At 39.4% G+C, this 20,044-nt stretch overlaps 1 protein-coding gene across 6 annotated transcripts in view; it reads right to left on the bottom strand.

Moving 5' to 3' along the window:
* The window catches only part of LOC105690503 (dystrophin, isoforms A/C/F/G/H-like), a 231,919-nt gene that overhangs the window by 77,464 nt on the left and 134,411 nt on the right, over positions 1-20,044 (bottom strand). For 4 of the 6 annotated variants that reach the window (XM_048656447.1, XM_048656451.1, XM_048656449.1 and 1 more), the window contains one exon: positions 10,479-10,541. The exons of the other annotated variants lie outside the window; for them this stretch is intronic. In XM_048656447.1, coding sequence (XP_048512404.1) covers positions 10,479-10,541 — 63 coding nt within the window. The remainder of the gene's footprint in view (positions 1-10,478; positions 10,542-20,044) is intronic. 6 annotated transcript variants of the gene reach the window in all.

Below are 20,044 nucleotides of genomic sequence, written 5' to 3'. Positions count from 1 at the left end.
GAGCAAAACACAAGAAAAAATAAGGATTGAATAGAAGAGTTTGAAGTAATCGAAAATTTTCTATGGCAGTTCGTGAGACGTATTAATTGATAACCTCTTCAATTTTCAGATGTCCCCAAGTCATGTGCGGACCGAATGGAGTTAAGGGAGCAAAGGCTCAAGACAACACGAAGCCTTATCCGGACTGTTGTGGAAGAGTATTTTGCAACCCATAACCATATTGTTATTGTGTGCTTTGAATAAATCTTAATAACGCTTTAAGACCTTTGAAAATCATTTCGTCAAAAAATGATCGTCGTCGAAGTTCAGTGTCCTCTGCAAAATGATTCGCACCATATTTCACGAGAGAACGAAAATCGAAAGATTCACGCGTGTACAATAAGAAGAACAGAAAAACAAAAAAAAAAAACTCACGTTAGGTATTCCGACGATCTAATCAACGAATTATCAGGTATGTAGCTCCAAAAATTCCATACCTGAAACACAAGAGAGAAGAAAAAAATTATTATCGATCGGATCAGTTCGATCTACGTTGTGTGAATAATTTCTAACATCAATGAGGAATAAAAATAACTAATCAGCGCAAAATTAAGGAATGGAAAAAAAAACAACAAAAATCCTACCGGAGAAACAGGTCAGGTTGAGTAAACATACTTTGCACTTCTTTTCTTTTTCTTATCGTTACATTTCGGCGGAAAGGGGGTGATGGGAGCTGTAATAGGTGGTCGCAAATTACCGGGAACGTAGATTAGGCTCACCTAATTTCCCTGCAGTAAAGTTAGAGATTTTCGTGAAACTTGGTGACCATAACGTGTACGTGTAACAGTGGTTCTAATTTTCATACCAGTACGTACAAATATAACATCCTAGTTCTGTCCGCCCGCGCCGGTAGAAGTGGGTAGCTCTAGCTACTCCGTACTTGTACCAATCCGCGGTGCTTGCGGTAACCAGGAGTAGTTCGCGGTCAAAGCTCAACCTCCTAGATGTGGGCTATTTTAGTTTTTCACTACACAAGATGAAAATAGGAGAGTAAGGGGAATGGGGATGGGGATGGGGTGAAATGGGGTGTGGGGAGAGTACGACCGGACCATTTCGCTACGTGCACTCACTCTCTCCTCCTACTTCTTGACTCGCTTTCATTGTACACTTTAAGTGGGCAAAAGTAGAAACTAGAAACTAAAAAATTTGAGAGAAGAAAAACAAAAAAAAAAACTATATTAAACCCGCGCACAAAGAGTAATAGAAAAATTCAAAGAAAAAAAAAAAAAAAAAAAAGGAGAGAGAGCTCGTAATTGGTCTCAATAATTATTACACTCTAAATTGCGAGAGGTAAAAAGTTAGATACCCTTGCTTCCCCCCTCCACTTGCCTCCTCCCTCTTTTCGTTTTCTGTCAAAACTTTTTCCACGATTAATATACATAGTCGGTATTACGACTATTACGTAGAGATTCATAAGTACAATTACACGAATTGAATGATCCTTCGTTTTTTACATAATTTTTGTTTTTTTTACGTTTAATTTGAATACGCACGATGTGATACAAGTCACACACGTACACATGTACAATTGTACGTGACTTTTCACGGTTGAGATTCGAGACTCTATTTTCCGTTCGTTTTATTCATTCGTTTGTCTTCTCAATTTTCTCAATCTACGATCGGCTCTCACTCTTCCTATGTATTTCTTACATAGGTGCGTGCAGATATAGTATATATGTACGTATCTTGTCTAACTGGCTGTTTCCCAGTACAGGTATTTGTAAAGGGTTCCTTTGATAACTGGCGGAGAAAGATAAAGGATCTAAAAAAAAAAAAAAAAAAAGAGAATCCGTAAGACAATACGAGAATTCTGCCATTGTGAAGTGCTTCAAAGCAACTCGCTTGCTGAACAAGGAGGTAGAAAAAAAAAAGATAGAAAAAAATACTACACATGGCCATCGCATGGTCTTCCCATGTAATGGACGATGACGTAACTGAACAACAAAAATGTAACGAATGAAACAAAATTAAAATAATGATTGGTCAGCTACTGGCTGATGACCATCGAGACTCGTTGCGACGATGGAGAAACCATACATCCGAGAAAACTCCGGTTTCCGCGGATCAATTAATCGTTTATTTTTATAGTTGATTTTCGTTTCTAGTCCTTCTTTTATCTTGATTGAATAACTCGGTTTCGTTCTTCTTTACTTTCGTGAATTATCTCCTCTATCTCGGTGTGACGACGAGGACGACGACGGTGATGATAATTTTCCAATGAAATAAGTTATTCCTCTATACTCAACGTATAGAAAATTGACCCAGTTATTCAAGTTCATGAGACAAACAGAATTTCACTTCATCGTATAGGTATATAACCTACATGAAACTATATACACTATCCACAGTCTGTATATTATGCTCTCCAAAGATCATCGCGTCCTTCGTTAACCGGTAATAAGTCAAGTAGTCATAGGTACCGGATACCTACTCGTCTAGAATTTTTCTAGATATTTTTTCTACACTGCAACTCGTTCTCCGCAGTAAATGTACCCGGGTATGTATTGTGTATGCGAGTATCTACGTATCCGTACATCTATCGCTGACTGAAATCCTTGAGTTTTCCGAGTTGAGTTTCAACCGCTACTAACGGAATTAATACACGAGTACCCATCCATCTATCCACCTATACCTACCCGTACCTACATACTCGCCGTGGTTATCTGCTTGTTATAACAGTTATCGATATCTGTACTGAAGTTTGTAGGTTTTCCACTACATATATTTGCCGAAGGTGTATAGACGACGGTTCGCTAAAAAATTTTGTCCTTCTCACCCACCCTTCGCTCTCCTATCCTCTTTCCGCGTAACGAAAATTTCTTCTTTTTTTTTTTCTACGGTTGCATATTTATTATTTATTTATTTCTTTCTTTCTTTCTTCCTCACTACTTCACATCGCCTCCTCCCCTCTTTCTCCATATCATCTTTTGTTATATTATACTTGCAAATATCTTCTTCAGCTAGGCCGTTAGTGCAACTATAGTTGCTGCAGTTTCAACCTAGATTCGTTAATTATTCTCCAGAGTGTGTACGGAGGAAGATTTTTTTCAATTTTAATTTTGCGCTCTTTTTCGTATACTTTTTTCGTTTTCAACGTTGAGTCATTATTATATGTATACCAGGGTGTTTCATGTTTGAGCGTTTGTTTTTCCTTTCCTACCCGAAAATCTGATACTTTACCGTAAATGAAGAATATCCTCGTTAGAGATAACAAAACAATAAGAAATCTCTAATAGATAAATCAGATGAATTTGAATACGAAAGATGAGAACAGCGATGCCTGTGGATTTTGATTTTTTTTACATCCGATTAGAAAATTAGTGGGGGTATAAATCCAAAGAAATCCGTGATGTCTACGGTCACAAGAAATACAATAATGACATATTTTTTTTCACGTCGTTTGATTTCAATTGTCAAAACTAAAGAAGATAAATGTTTCCGCGATATGACATTAGAATACATATGTATATGTATACCTATGTATGCGGGTGTGATATTATAAATACAAATACATATGTGCATCACCGAAGTACACGGATTTGCCCCCATCTCTTCAAATGGATATATAGAGTAAATAGCTGTATATACTTTGCTATACAGCTATAGTGAGTATGTGTGATGTACGGAAATTCGAATAGCCGTTTATGTACCAGGAAAAGTATATAAATTAAATACCTATATACCTCGAGTTGTTCAAGACGCCGCGAAACGACTACGACTACGACTATACTGGAACGACGACGACACATCCGAGATGTATTTAGCATTCGTATAAAAGCATTTTAAATGCATCTGAGCGGTAGCTGACTGCATAAGTATATTCTATCTGAACACATCCGTATAAACGTATCATCGCGTATACGTATGGCGAAATAATATGAGGAAAGCTGCGTTAAATAAACGTATACTACGGAAGAATGAATTTCAGCTATACATCGAGTATGAGTAAAACCGCCCATAATATTTCTTCGGATGGAGTCGTAAGTTTTGTGGAATCTGTTTCCCTCCTCTCCTCCGTTTTCGTTTCCGCCCAACTTTTTCTTCATTTTAATTGATTATCGTAAATTTTTCTGTTTCACCGGGTCGCGTTTTCCTTCCCCGTTTTTCATACTGCAGTAGGACCCTTGCTCTCGGCGCACCAGAAGAGTAGCAAAAAACTGGAAGGTATGAAAATATCGAAACGGACGAGTTGCGGAATATAAGGAGAACGTCGAAAGGGATGGAAAGTGGGAGGAAAAAGGGAAAGGGCGTCGGTGATGTTGCGGTGGGAAAAGTGGCCGCGTCTCGCCGTGCAGTCTGAAGGAGTTGATTACAATATATGAATATTCAGTGGTGCGAACTTCCAACCCGCTTTACTCCGTTCTGACACCCTACCCCAAGCCCTTCTTCTCTTTTACCAACCACGTTTCTGCTCCTGCCGACGCCACATTTGCAACTCTCTTTCCATTTTCTTTTTCCGTTTCTTCGATTTTCGTCTCTTTTTTTTTTTTTTCAACATTTTATGCTACACGATCCTTTCAGGCATACGTCGTCCTGCATGTGCGAGAAATTTTTCACCTATATGGGTACAGGAATTTTATAACTGTGTACATGTAGTTAATATTATCATATTTGGAAAAAATTTTGCAAGACCTTTTGACTGTATATAAAAATTTCTGAACTCGAACGATCTGCGCTTGTTAGGGAGAAGATAGAACTGAAATTATCTAAAATAAACTTCCCTACCAATCGAGCGAAAACGTTCATTCCCCCCCCCCCCCCCCCCCCCCCATCTGGATCACCTGATCGTTTGCACGGAGGAAGGGCAAGGGTGGAAAGGATTATATCAGTGTATTATAATATCCTAATCAAATTGAATGATAGAACGGTGTCATTACAATAAAAATATTAATCTTAACGATTAGGTATATAAATAAGATGGTTTGATAAACGGTAGTGCATAGAAACGATCATTTGTGTATTAACGATTGTGTTAAATAATCGCTACTTTCTCCCGAATTTTCAAAGATCTGATACAATAATAACGCGGTAACTCATCTTGATTTGTGCAGACGGTCTGACACGTCTGGTTGGCGCGTTGGATCCGGGTGAAGCGAACGAAAATTGGTGGGCATGGGTCAATTCGCCTCCCACTCTGTTTACCTATTTCTGTTACGGCTAAACATGTCGGAGGGTGACCGATTTAAACGTATCTTACAATAATTGTCAACGCATCGTGACCAATACCGATGATCAAGCTTGGCAAATCCGAACGGTCAAAGCTTGCGCGTAGGGTTCACGTTTGCGTTTGAAGCTGCAGATGTAGGGCGGACGGACAGCGTCCGAAGTAACGTATGTAAATGACCATGCGAATCTCGCCGCGATTGCCAGAGCTTCTATTGCTCCTATATGTATACATACGTGGTGTACAGTGACAATAATCAAAGCAGTAGTAGGCTGCCAGATTAACTCGCTCAACCGTACCCCGATTCCCCCTCCTCCCCCGCGCTCTATTTCGTCCTGCAGCATCCGCATCTGCTCGAAATCTCTAAGGTTCCTGCCAGGGGTTCTGTTTCGTCCCTAACGAATCGATGGAGGAATAGATGTCGTTTAATTTCGCTATGACTGAAGAGAATTGGCGAAGAAAAGAAGAGCGTGCGGAGTGACGTAGAACGGGGTTTAGTTAATAAGTCAGGGCTTTTCACATAAAATTGGTCGAGTCAACGCACGACGGGATCAAGGAAACGAACTAAAGATAAGAGAAAGAGAGAGAACGTTAGAAAAAAAAAGAAGAAGAAAGGCATCGAAAGACAACATCGGAGACCAAACACGCGGTCGGTCCGCCGTCAACAAGGTCAACAGAGGGTCGAGCTTTGCGATTGAACGGGGATGGATACGGCCGTGTATTCGGAAAAAAGTGAAATAAGGAAAACTGAAAAGGAAAAACGAAACGCGAAAGACCTGGCGAATTAATATCACGAAAATGAAAGTCGTATTACTGCTCACGTGATGAAATTTACGAATATGACGCAAAGAAAATGGGGAGAAAATTCTCGTCTTGTGTTTGCAAGTTTTACTCGGACGTTGTCGGAATTAAAATATTTCGGATTATTTTGACATTTATTAAGGGGTCTTTCTTTTCTTAATAAAATTCATGTTTATAATAAACGTGGGTCGTGACAGCCGACGTCGATACCGATGTTAACGACAAAAACAGATATAGGTACTTACTTATAGTATAAGGTGGGTATAGATGAATTGATAGAGAATGGAATGGAATGGAACGGAATGGAGGGGAATGGAACACAGCTTGGGTTGGCTCGGTTCTGCTTTTCGGTCCGACGAGCCCCTTAAATCTGTCACTGTCACTGGAACGTATTACGTCATGCGACTAGTAGGCGTTTGCCAGCTTGGCCCACCGTCTCCCCTTACTCCCAAGGTGAAAATACTATATGTATATTTAAACGTTAAAACGTCTGCTTCGTCTCTTAGCTAATAATAATTTAATGACCCAATGATTCAGGTTTAATGAGATTTGTACCGAAACATTACACCCATTTATCATTTCCCCTCCTTCCCCCCCGCAGTTATGATTTTATATTTATAAATTACCTATATGCTCTCTCGTTTTCTCTTTTTTTCTTTTTTTTTTTTTGTATACGCTTCACATCGATCCGCGATGGTTATTCGTTCTTGTCGTCGTTCATCCCCTGGTTCGAGAGAGAATACAAGTTTATGGGGCAAAAGTAGATCGAAAATCACAATTTTTACTCACGACAATAAAATGTGAAAGGGGTCTACATTTCATTTTTCCCGTACGAGTTTGAAAGAAGAATATATTACATAAATTTTGTTATTTTTCTTCGGTTTTCTTAAAAATCTAAGTGATATTTAGAATTCAACGTGAGAACTCGGAGTTCGCCGCAAACTGAGATCTACGAGAGTTACCTTTTCCCGTAAAGATTTTTACCTCTCCTCTCATTCTTTTATTCTCCGCTATTTTTCCGGCAGAGGTCGTCGAGATTCGCGGGATAAAGAAAGGGTCGCTGCGAGATGAGCTACTAGGGAAGTTGGACGGAAGGGAGAATCTACGATTCACACGGGGATTACAACGATTTCTCCACCGAGTTGAAATTTTTGATTTTCCTCAGGAGTACGTAGAGAAAAACACCGCGACGTTAGCTCTACATAACGTAAGTTGCGTCGCTGTATCATCCCGCGGTGATATGACGTTGGGATTAACCCCTCGCGGGCAGAAAATGGTCGTCGAGTTTCACCGTGCAGTTACAACTTTTCGCGAACACGTATTGTCAGCATCGGTCATTTTGATGGATTAACCGACTCCGTATACAACTACCCCTCATTTTTTTCCCACGCTCTGCTTGTTAGCCCCTTTTTCTTTCTTCCTTAAAAAGGGTCAGATATGACCGAGCTTAACTTTTCCCAAAGTGTATGGAAAAATAAAGAAATGGAAAAAAGGTTCGTATAATTGAATCGATCGAACTTTATTTCGTTGCGTAGAAACCTATCGATTTCTTTTCAGAAGTTCACAATATTCACGATCGAATCGATTTCATGTGTTCGAAAGTTTAGGAAAACAAAGCGCGTGTACGAAAGAGGTTTTTAAAAATTATTCATTATTCATCGGGTCATCAGTCGTGTGTCCCGGTTATGGTGGGTTACACTTTTAAAAATCTCGTTTGAAAATTTTGCGCTGGATGTATTACGCGAGAATTATAATCTCGGGTGAAATACCGACGGAATGAAAATTGTGAAACGTTCCTCGTTTATTCAAAGTGAATTTATTGTACGGAATTATAACAATACAACACGAGAAAGGAAGTGTATAAATATACGGTGACAAGGATTTTACGAATACCCGCTTCCTGCTTTCGTATGAAATTACATTTATGAAGTACGTCATTTTTTCTCAACTCTTTTAGTCGAATGAAGAAAAAGACTGAACAAAATTTGAAAACTTATTCTGCAATCCGTTTCGTTACTCTTCAATATTTTTTCGATGTCCAAATTATAATTCTTCAAAATCTTTCAAAAGTCAATCGAGATCCGACGAGAAAACTGAGAAAGCAGGAACAAAAATAAATCGAAAGGAAGAGATAGAACGCTGGAATCATATTTAAATCAACTGGCATTCGGATTAAAAGAAACATGGCAAAGTAACCAAAAGATATGGTCGATCGCATCACATCTCCCTGAGGGGAGCGGATAAATTTTGATTTTAATATTTCTCGACGAATAATTCAATACCCGTTTTTTTGCGGATCACCCACCGTGCCGGCCATGGGCTATATTTCGGTGGTGGTCGCGCTATTTGAAATACTTTTGTCGTAAAAAAAAAAAACCAATAAAATACGAAACAAAAAGAGAACGAACCGACTGAAAATAAAGATCGAATTGAATTGAACGAAACAAGAATAGCCAAATAGAAAAAAAATTATTGGAGGCCTACGAAAAGAAAAAAAGAGTACGTACCGCGCTACACACTACACGTAGAATTCGCACGTATTCAATAAAGCCATCCTGTAGTACAACTTTTGCCACCGCGTTGTACGAGGATCGATAAAAATTATATTTCAACAAAATTATTCTTGGCAGTGTAACGAAATTACTAAAAATTAATATACGCGTGTGATATTTTACCCCCTCTTTCTCTCCTCTGACCCTTCATCACTCGTTGACTGTACAAACTTGTTGGGGATGGTTTGGCGAAGGTATTCAAACACCCGCTGACGATATTCAATACATGTACATGTATTCGGGTATGTACAGATGCCGTATTCCTATACGGATCGTGGAATTTTTCGAATCGATAGAATGAAACGAAAGAAAAAATCATTTTCATCACTAATCGGCAAGGTTCGACGACTCGAGCTGAAGTAAATGTTCAAAAGTTTCGAATGATTTAATTGAAACTGTGAAAAAATCGTGGCAATAAATTGGTCAATTCTCGATTTTCCCATTTCCACCTTCCACCATCGTGCATATATAGAGAATGGTTATCGCATGCTTCTCTTTGTTTCTTTTTTTTGTTCACCCTCGTCAACTTCACACTCCATTTGTCCATCTAATTCGGTGGGATAATGGTTTTATTTTTTTCTTTCCTCTCCTGATCCCAATAAGTCCTACCTCCGATTTTCCGCTGCTGCTCCCCGACAAATTGCATAATATTCACATATACTACTACTATTCCCGCAGTTGTAGATTATTGAAATTTTTCACTTTGTTTCTTTTTTTTGTATTTGTGCATACAAAAAAAGGAGATATAAAAATTATTCACAAAGATGCCAACGAGTATCCGATAATTAGTGTCAATGATATGTACATCATTTATCCAATTATCATACACCAAGAAAAGCTCCATTCTTTACCATCGCCTATCCAATGACGTATACGCGAATGAAAATGTAATGAAGATGAAAACCACCGAATAATAATAATAATAATAATGACAATAATGACAATAGCCGGAGCAACGATAATCTCTACGGTGTATAGAGAGGTGAGAGACAAGGGTTGTTTTTTTTTTCCTTTTTTTCCTTTTCCATCGTCTTTCTTATCGGCTATTTCCTGTTCCGCATCTCGATTTTCTCGCTATATCTTCTTATTCGATCGGGTTATAGTATAACTGTACGTGGCGTTCAAGGCTGCTTAATACCTTTTCCTTATCGGAAGATATAAGAAGTTCTCAATTCGTTTTTAGACGGAGGGGACGCTGCGGGGTTGAAGGTGCAGGATAGGTGGGCAGGTAGGTAGGTAAGGGTAAGTATGAGGTATTGAGGGCGAGTTTGGAGTGCATTGTTGAGAGGAGGCGAAGAGAAGAAGAGAAAAAAGAGGAGAGGAGAAGAGAGAGGAGAGAAGAAAATGAAAAAAAAAAACAAAAAAAAACTAAGAGTGGATAGCAGACGACGTATACGTATGTATGTACGTACGTACGTAGGTGGGTAAGTATCCTCGGTGAAGCGAACCGGTAACGCCGGCATCCCGACGCTCTACCTCGCGTCATCGCGCTCCGTACAGGTGTGCGGTTTTGGAAAGCCCACCGGTTCGCGCGTAATGTATGTATACGGATCATACACCTATGTGGATGTGTATTTTATGTATATATATATATGTATATAAATATATATAGATCGAGTTTGATATCGCGCCTAGCCTTATGCTATACTGGAGTGCCAATCGACCTAGCGCCCTGCCAAGAGTTGATACGACACGACAACCAGCCGACACTTAATAAGCCCGTCTTCGAACACGTGAAATATATGACACATGTAAATGTACGTACGCTTCAGATAAAGTCTATGTATATATATTTGTATTTTTGAAAAAATAAAACTAACCCATGCGAGGTAAGAGAAAGATGAAAAGAAGAAGAATAAAACCGATGAAATTAATAAAGTAAAATGAAACTCTCAACTGTGAAAATATTATCAATCACTCACCATTCCTCGAGAGTCAATTCCTGATAAGGAATGGTGGTTGTATAGAGTTTTGGACTCACGTACCTGAAACAATCGAAAAAATTGTTTTTCAATTTCATGCATTTATTTATTTTCGGTTTTTGCGTCTATCGACCTATGTCAACGATTGATTAAACTATTACGTTTACAAATTAAATTTAATGCGGAGAACAATCAAGAATTTTGGAAACTCTCCAAAATATTTGTTGTGCGAGGTGTTTTTTTTTTGTTTGTTTTTTTCTGGAGCTTACAAAAACCATAAATTTGAACTTTGACTTTTCTTTTTTCGTTGAAGTATTGCGGATCGATGTGTGAACCTCGTGAAAAAAGAAGTAAAAGTAAAAATGGAGCGTATGAATGAATAAATGCGGATATGTGTCGGGCGTAGTTTCAGAAGTTACCCCTTTTAACGGTGGTTCTTCAAGTCGGTGAGAGTAGCGAATCGCTTCGGGGGGTTAGGTAGGTAGGTAAGTAATAAAATATGCAAGGGTAGTATGGAAGTTCGTCAGACATATACGTATATCTTCTTCAAAGTCTATAAACATGACGTTTCGAGAGCGCCCCATATGAATGTGAATATTACCATCTCTAGTACAGTTACGACTCCGGATGAGCTCAACGTAAATAAACGAAGGGAGAGAAAAGGAGAACAATTCAAGAATAGAAAAAAGTAAGGGATAGGAAATTCATATCTATTCGAATGACGAGAGCTAGACGATACAATAAAAAGGACGTTTGGTCTTCCCGTTTGGAGGGTGCATTCGATGATTCGTAAACGATGAAACAATTGAAAAGTATACATTGTTTTTTTTTTTTATTTAAAAATTTTACAGTTATTCCTTCCATTGTCATTCCATACGAACGCGTTGGTCGGGTTGAAGATACGAGGGATGAAAAAACAAAGAAGTTGAAGAAAAAAAAGTCAATTGGGGGTCGGGAAAACTCCGGAATAAGAAAATGTGGATACGAAAACATAGCTCGTGGTGGCATTGAGGTGAAGAAGTCGTAGAACTTGGAATGAAAAAATGTATGAAACGAAAAAGAGAAAAATGGGGAGAGTACGAGGTCGAGGTATAGTGAAAATTGTATCGACTCTCTATCGTAACGAAGTAAAAGTTTTTAAAGAAAATCTTGGGGTGAGTTGAGGTTGGCTGTGTGAATATATGTGTATACCTATATATCACATAACGTCAAATGTATACGTATATATAAAAGTGGGATATAATAGAAAAGTAATTAACTCAATTATGCGATCCGCTTTGACGCTGGGGTAGAACATTGCGCTAACCTTGCTATCTGATTTCGCAATTGCTTCTCGAGATCTTAATGTGATTAATTATCAAACGGAGCTCTTTTTCTTTGCAATGTTTCTCAACTAACATAATTAGCTATGTATACGTATATACCTATCTCGATGGACTCATTTTACAGAAGCATAAAAAAAAAAAAAATTCATCAAGAAGAAAGCGAACTGTGGGTGCACGCGAATTTTTTTCAGGTAAGAATAAGGGGGGAAAAAATATGTATGCATGTCCATACACTCTATTTTACCGCAAGTGGATCTGGTGTTGGAAGAAAAAATGAGTGATGGGGAGAGGAAGAAAGAAAGAGAAAAAAAGAAAGAAGAAAAAAAATATCACCCGTTAAACAATAAGACGAAGGAATACAATGAGGAAGGAACCGGAAGTGGTGGGTCTGGAGTTATAATATGAGAAGAGTTTAAAAAATATAAGAATGAAAAAAAAGAAACCAAGAAAATTCAAAAGGCGAAGAATAAAAAGTGGGAACATGAAATCGCATTGTTGGAGAAGAGAATTAAAAATTTATTTCAACCAAAAGCGATGCAGGACACAAGGAGTTTGAAAGCTCGAACGCATTTTTTAAAGTTTACTTGCGCTATACATGTCCTTGAATATTTAAGTTTTTCACTACGTCATACAGGTTAGGGTAGGTAAGGTGGGAAATAAGGATTATTGATTCTTATGCGCGTGAGGTTGTAAATAAATAAAAGGTCTACGATTTTTTATTCTTCGTCCAACCGTGGGTTTTGAAAGAATCACAGATTTTTTCTATTCGAAACTTGTGCGGGTGTTACGGTGCTGAATAACGAGCAATGAGAACAAATATCCTTACGAGCCCCTTAGGCTAGATCCGCGCAATTTGAGAAGGCAATAAAATGGGAGTTTCCAAATTCATGAATAAGGTTAGTCAATATTGGGGGGATGATTTCCAGGACGTTACCCGAACGAATGTAGACGCCCTCTTCAATAGAATCTTATTAACCGACGCCTTCCCGTGTCTTCGGGAATGTTTACGAGCGGGTGGAATCGGCAAATATTGGTTCGCGACTTTGGCAAACCGTTCTATTCCCTATACGTTTCTCCAAATCACGTAACATATCCGCAAAATTCCTCAGCGTTTCCATTCCAGTATCAAGAAACGGACGGGAATAAGACGAAGTCGTGAAAATAAAATCTCTTGAAGCATAATGCTACTAAGGTACCTGATTGTAAATTTCTAGAACCCGAAAAAATAAATAGAAATTTACAACTTTATCTATCACCCGACAATTATAAGCCACTAGATTATTTTCTCTTCTATCGTTTCCCACGCTTCTTCACAAGTGACTTGTAAAACTCGAATCTATTCCGTCGTTTACGAGCCCGAATGGTAAAGCATCGACGAAAATTATACCTTCTTGATTCGTGTCCGTGGCTACCGACTTTTAGTTGATTATATGAAAAAATGAAAATTAATTCAGCGACTCAGTCGAAATGATTTCAAGAGACCTTGCGCGGTCGTCTATAGATATAAATGGATAGACGAGAACCACTGGCCTTTGTCCAACTTTCGTCGATAAAAATCTCCCCCTCTAACCCCCTAATGAAGTGCGGAGAGAATTCTACACTTTGGCGGTTAGTATCAATTTGTACGAGCTACTTGTTTACACCTTGTTAAACTATCCGCGATTAGATTTTGAAGAGCTTCACCTGTTCATAGGGGAGCAAAGTAGGGAGCACCCGCTAGTCAAATACGAACGAATTCCGCCCAAATCACTATCGTCAAATCATTTATCTTGTAATTGAGCGATGAAATAAAAACTGATGAATTTAAAGTATAACGAAAGAGTTTTTTTTCCGTCTCGTGCAATTATCGAGAATACCGTTTTCTTTTTTTTTTCCCCCCTCATTTTCGAGTAACATGAGGGAACGAATTCAGAAGAGATAAAAAACACCGAAAAAAAAAAGATTGGGTCGTTTTTGCCGTGCCCATAATTCAAGAGATAGCACTTATCTGCGGTGCGGTTTCGCGATTTTTCTCCCTCTGCGGAGAGACTTTCGTAAAATAATCTGCGGCACGCGTTCGCGCTGCTGTAACAACATCTGGATTGGCGCGGATAACGGTTAGCTAGCTAGTTGAATTTGAGAAGAACAAATATCAACGTTATATTGTACAAACTTCAGAGTGTTACTGCAAATATTAGTCAGTTACCTACCGAACGAACGCAAACGCCGCCATAAAGGTCGTTCGTTACTGATCCAGAACTGCGGGACATTGTACCCAATAGTAAGCCTCGAAAAATTGGAAAAAAAAAAGTTTTGGGGTAAAAATCAAAATTGAATTACGTGAAAAAAAAATTAACTTTCTCTATCGAATTTTTGGTTTGAATACTGTGCGGTCTCCCGTAAAAAAAAGCTCAACGCTAAAAGAAACGAGAAAAAAGGGATGGATAGAAAAAAGGGGAGAAGAGAGCAGAGTTAAGAGATGAGCGAAACAACATTTGCTCCTCGTAAATTATACGAAGCTAAAAGTTTCCTTCTTCAGGGATCGTTTGCGTTTGATTCAACTTGCATTTATTTCTCCAAGGATTCTTATACGGTAACCTTCGTTTTTTTTTTTTTGTTTCTTTTTTTTTCAAGGAAACAGGACGACGACCAGGTTCCATTAGACTTATTGGTTTCCTACGAATTCATTTTATAGGTACGTTGGGCAGTAAAGCAAGCGGTAGAATTCCACCTCATTTGTTTCCTCCGTCAGATAGTAAAAGAGAGAAAAGAAAAAAAAAATACTAGAAAATTTGGAGATTGAAATCACTTAACACCGTCCTATCTCCTGGATAACGATCGACAGTCTGCGTATTATCCTCTCGTGATGTTTTTTTTCTTTCTTTCTTTTTTGTTAATTATTTTTCTCCTCGCGTCTTTTCGATGTGTAGCGCGTTTATTGTTCGCTGAAGATATTCTGCACAGCCCGTCCATCGACTCTACAAGACAATGATGAACTTGTAGGAAGCAAAGAAGTTGAAAAAAAAAAAAAAAAGAAAAGAGGAAAAGTAATGAAATTACGATCGTCGGGTACGTTTTCAATCCCGCAATTATTTCTAACCGACGTTAGTCGGACGTAACTTTGATTTCTCCCCAAGTTTTTTAATATCTGATGGGAGATAAAAGAAAAATCAAATAAAAATGGAAGCTCGACTTCACTTCTCGCGCTTTTTCACCCTCATTTTAATTCAGCTGTGTCCGTTCAACTTCTACACAGCACAATATCGGAAAGTTAAGTTTAGATTATTTTCATCCCTCGGATACAACTAATATGAAGAATTGAAAAATCAAAAGAGAAAAAGAGGTATGAGTGAAATGTCACGCCGGAAAAACCAAGCGGCGGGCGCGTCGCGTAGGAAAACTTGCGGTAGAGAAAAAAGGGGGAGAAAGTAAAAAATAACGGAAGAAGAGAAGAAGAGCAATCAAAAGCATCTCAAACTGCATTTCGATGTACCGTACGGGATGAATTCACATGGCGAAATGCCAAAGCTTCGCTGAATTTGACTAGATGACAGATACACGAACGAATAAACGAAAGAAACCTATAAGGCCCTATGCCGCTTCCTGCTTTCTTCTTTCTATCTCCACCTCTAGCCGCCTTCAAGCCGAAGACAGCTTCTTCAAATTCCATTACATTCATAAAAATTGTACAATAAAAGTATTACCACTACAAAGGTACGCGGTGATACAGGCGATTGATTTTAATCGTTCGATTGTACGTTAATAATTATCTGGTTCAACGAACGCGATTTACAACGTGAAATCTTAGACGTATGGCATCGAGCGATAACACCGGGTTATACAACGTGATTTTCGCGAGATGAATGTATCGTACGTATGTTACGACGGTGCAAACACCGCGGTTTTCCCTTTTTCAAGATAAGAAATACGTTAGAAATGGCAAACAGCAAAGCAAAGAAGAGAGGGGAGAGCAGCCGTACGGTTGACTGGATGAAGAAATCTTTGGATTTTGATATCCAAGTAGAGGGTTGCATGTACGGTGGATGGGTTTTCCTGTCATCCACGTTAGTGGCTGAGCTAACAAAGGGATGTATTGGTTATCGAGGTGGAGGGTTTCCAGTTTCCATTTACGTCGATAAACAAACTGGGTCAATAATTTTACGTTTTCCATGCAGAGGTACCTACTCAGCTAACTCGAATGCTCCTCGCCAGCAAACGTCGCATGTCCAGAATATCACCGAAATGAAAATATTCCAAATATCTTGTGTCCTCCGAGCGAGTTGTCGAAGATGAAAAAAAGTTAATCATTCACATTTTCTCGGTGAAAAAAAAAAATAAATAAATAAAAATAAGAAAAAAGTAAATGACCAGAGTCGCCTGAATCATGGATTGGGATACTGGGATTTCGGGAGGGTAGGAGGGGAGGTGAGAGTTTGATGGCTGCCAGAGTTCTCCGAAAGTTGTTCTCGCCGAGTAAATTTTCCCAGCTGTCTACCTGTCGTACAGAGATATAGGTCAGTCGTCGTAGTCGTCGGTGCACTTCCCAGAGTATCACGGAGACGACGGGGACCACTACAACTACTACTACTACCACTATTACCACCTACCACCACTATCGCGGCTATATAGCCGTAGAACATAACGGCGAGCAGGTAAGTCAAGTTGGCACCTCGAAATAATTTAGTGGCGATCGATGGTCGTCTCTGAAAATAGCACGTGTCACTTCTGCTCTCTCGGTGCGGAGGGTGGAGTGCGATATAGGTGGAACAACGATGCGATAAATTGATGACTGACATATTTGCAACACTATTATTACTCGACGAGATAGGTCATACCTACCTTCGATATCGAGAAGGTTGAGGAGAAAATTTTTTAAGAAAACGAGCGAAAATAGACACGAGAATTTTTCATCTTTCAACGAGAACAATCGAGCTCGTCTAAGAAAAAGAAGAAGAAGAAGAAGAAGTCTATCTGATTGAGATGAAAATTCACTTTCTCACGATTTTCCTTTTTTTCTTTTTTTTTTCTTCTCTAGAAGATCAAATAATAAAATTACCCATAACAGAAGAGTGCAGAGGGCATAGCAACGTCACGACGAAGTTGGAATTGACAAAAAAAAATGCCTTTTCATTTCTCCGTAGTGACGACCACTGGTAATGAGTCAAGCCGTAAACGAGACGTTAAAGTAAGAAAAAAAAAAAATATGTATATTCATTCCCTTACTTCTTATCACCGAGTCGTAAAACTCAAAGTATGAGAATAAATGTTGAAAATAAGATGATTTTTTTTTTATTGTTTCTTTTTTCCCTCCCCAAGAGAGAACGTCTCAAAATTCATATTGAAAAGACTGAAGGTGCGCTGCGTCTGTCTCGAGATGACAAAACATTTCGTTCGTCCGTATTTTAGAACCCGAAAAGCGAGCGAAAGAAAAGAAACGAACCCACCCAACCCGAACAAGGTAACGAAAAAAAAAAAAAAAGAAGAGATTTAAGGAACTAAAGGGAGAAAAATTTATATATCTTGCCATCACAATTTCTGTGAAAAATGAAAAAGAGAAGAGAAAAAAGAAACACCCATTTTCTCTCTCTTGCTTTTCAGTCTGTACGCTAGAGACAGACAGCGGTCTTTTCTTCCCACGTTATCTGGGGTGATTATTTGCAATATGCCAATGACTGGGGAGGAGGGAAAGAAGACGTGAGAACAAAAAAATTTAGATTTCAAAAAAGATAGCAATAAATTGCGGTCGAAGAATTTTTCTCTCGTAACCTCATCTCCCTCATTCACTTCCCGCTCCTTCCAAATCTTGACAATTTTGTCGATGTGATAAAATTCTCTGGTATACACATAGTACCTTATATACGTCGAGAGGAATTTGTTACCAACCGCAAAATTGTTTACGAGCGAAGGTTATGGGCGTCCCTTGTCCCGGTTGATGGACATTGGATCTGCAGTGTAACGTTTACGGTGGTGATTTTTTACGATGGTGGTGGTGGCGTCGGTGAGCTTGCCAGAAATGAACGAACGAACGTACGAACGAACGGCGATGGAATTTACCACACGTTTGGCGGTGCAGCTAAACGGTGTACGCAAAATGATATAAAAGGTGAGGGGGGGGCGGCGTGAAACGTTACGTGGTCCGTCGAAATAACGACAAAGCGAGCGACGATTTTGGCTAGAAAATGGCCCCCTGGCTGCAGTCAAAATACCAGTCGCATTTACATCCACGTGAACATGAAATGTACGATTTATCTCCGACCACGTTACGAATACGCGCATGTATACGATACACGGGTATACGTGGGTACGAAGTTATTGAATAAATCTCCGATAATATATGTACTGGTTATTGATTGATGAATTATTTGGAATATTAACGTGACGTTGGCGCTATATAGTGTATCCGAATCGTTTTGACCCGACAATTACCGCGTCATGTTTGACGACGGACGATAATGAACACTTCGAACGTTCTCATTATCAAGATAACAGCTTCTATTCGCAGCTGATGATCCGTTTGCCGTTTGCTCATTGATTGCAATTGTAGTTATACCGGCGGCATCGTCGGCCGCAATATACTCCCGTCACTCATTGTGCAAACCTTCGTCGAAAACAACCGACCGAACCCGCGTACCGTTGGTACCGCTGACGCCACAGTGCGTGGAGAGAGATCTACAAAATGATCCAACCGAACAAAAGTTTCGCAATAGTCCCACCAACTGGTCCGAAGCCGTTCGTATAACGTCAGCAATAAACAGACAGTTCGACGTATAACGTCAATTTCATTGAATCAATTAATCACCGACCTGAAGGATCGACTTCAAAAAGCAATTATTCTTTTTTGTTCGGAATTTCGGAAACGGAAACGTAAGGAACAAATTGGGACAAACCGACGGAAGAGATGAGAAAACGGAATGTGAAGATGAAAAAAAGAGCCTCGCCTGGGGCTGCAAGTCCCTGACCTCTGGCCCGCGCGGTCCAAAGTCCAGAATTCCGACGTTACGTCTTCCTCTACGTGTGTACCTTCGTTCGTTTCTTTTTTTTTCTCTTTTCCCTTATTCCTTAACCAGTGGAGGAAGAACGGCTCTACCGTTCTGTGAGCTTTTTAATTAGTGACGGATAAAAACGCGCGTGATTATAAATCTGACCTCGTATATTCCATTATTATTATTATCATTATTATTATTATCACTCCATGGAAATGGTTAGCGAATGTACAGTGAAATTGGAATCGGAGTAAGAAAGACAAGGAGAGCCGTCATTACGCCAACAATGAGCAACGCCTTCGAATCTTTGTTTTTTAAGGCAACCATCGCACCCCCCGTCGCGTCATCTTGTCGTAAATCCGGGTCAGCTTGAATTATTTCCATTACCAAACCACCACGTCCAATACCAGACTTTCCGTCATACCATGAAATCGATAGACGGATCTTTCGATATTAGAATTTTTCCCAATCCTTGGAAAGGTCCAACGTCGCGTGGAACATTACTGGTTTTAGAAAATAGAAAACGGAAGTTGAATCCGGAGCGTTTCCTTTACTCGTAAATATCAAATATCGTCGCGGCGGTCGCGGGGATTTCCGTTAGCAGTTCGTAGGCAAAATTTGTAGGGTACGTAGGTAAAAGGTGAGATCTAGTTGGGGCAACCTTTTACAGCAGACGAAGTTGCTCACTCGTTATCTCATAGGGATAAATTAATTTTCGAATAAACCGAATAAAGGTAATGTTGTAGCAGATGACACGCGAACCTCGAGGTAGCGACGGGGACTTGGATAATTTGTTCCCCTGGCTACTCTGTCACTGCAGGGGTCAGTTGTTCAGTTGTCCGTTTGGAGGGAATTTGCTCTTCCGTTTCTCCTGATCTAGTCATCCCTGTATTTGAGGCAACGCATCTACAGCAGTTGGTTGTCGGAGTATAGAGCTACTAAGCGAATTGCCTGGTTCATGGTTCTGACAATGAGAGGATTTAACGTAGGAGACAGAGGAAGTAGCAGCTACTAAAGAGAGCTACAGAAGAGCCTATAGAGGTTCGACTGTTTCATGGTACGGAGGAGAATGGAGGTTCAGCGAGTCGCTTTTGGAAAGGTTTGAGCGTATTTAGGGCACGGTATTAAGTTCAGATTCAACGGGTTTCTATTTTGCCATTTAATTATCCGACCGTTTCTGCGTTTTTCTTTTATTTTCGCATTTTAAATATAGCGGAAAATGGTGAAAAGGTGATGAGTGGGGAGGTTGGAAGTCACGGACGGGAATTAATACCCACTA

This window comes from Athalia rosae, chromosome 6 (genome assembly GCF_917208135.1).
Source record: "Athalia rosae chromosome 6, iyAthRosa1.1, whole genome shotgun sequence".
NCBI lineage: Eukaryota > Metazoa > Arthropoda > Insecta > Hymenoptera > Athaliidae > Athalia > Athalia rosae.
This window is presented reverse-complemented; position numbering and strand designations above follow the sequence as displayed.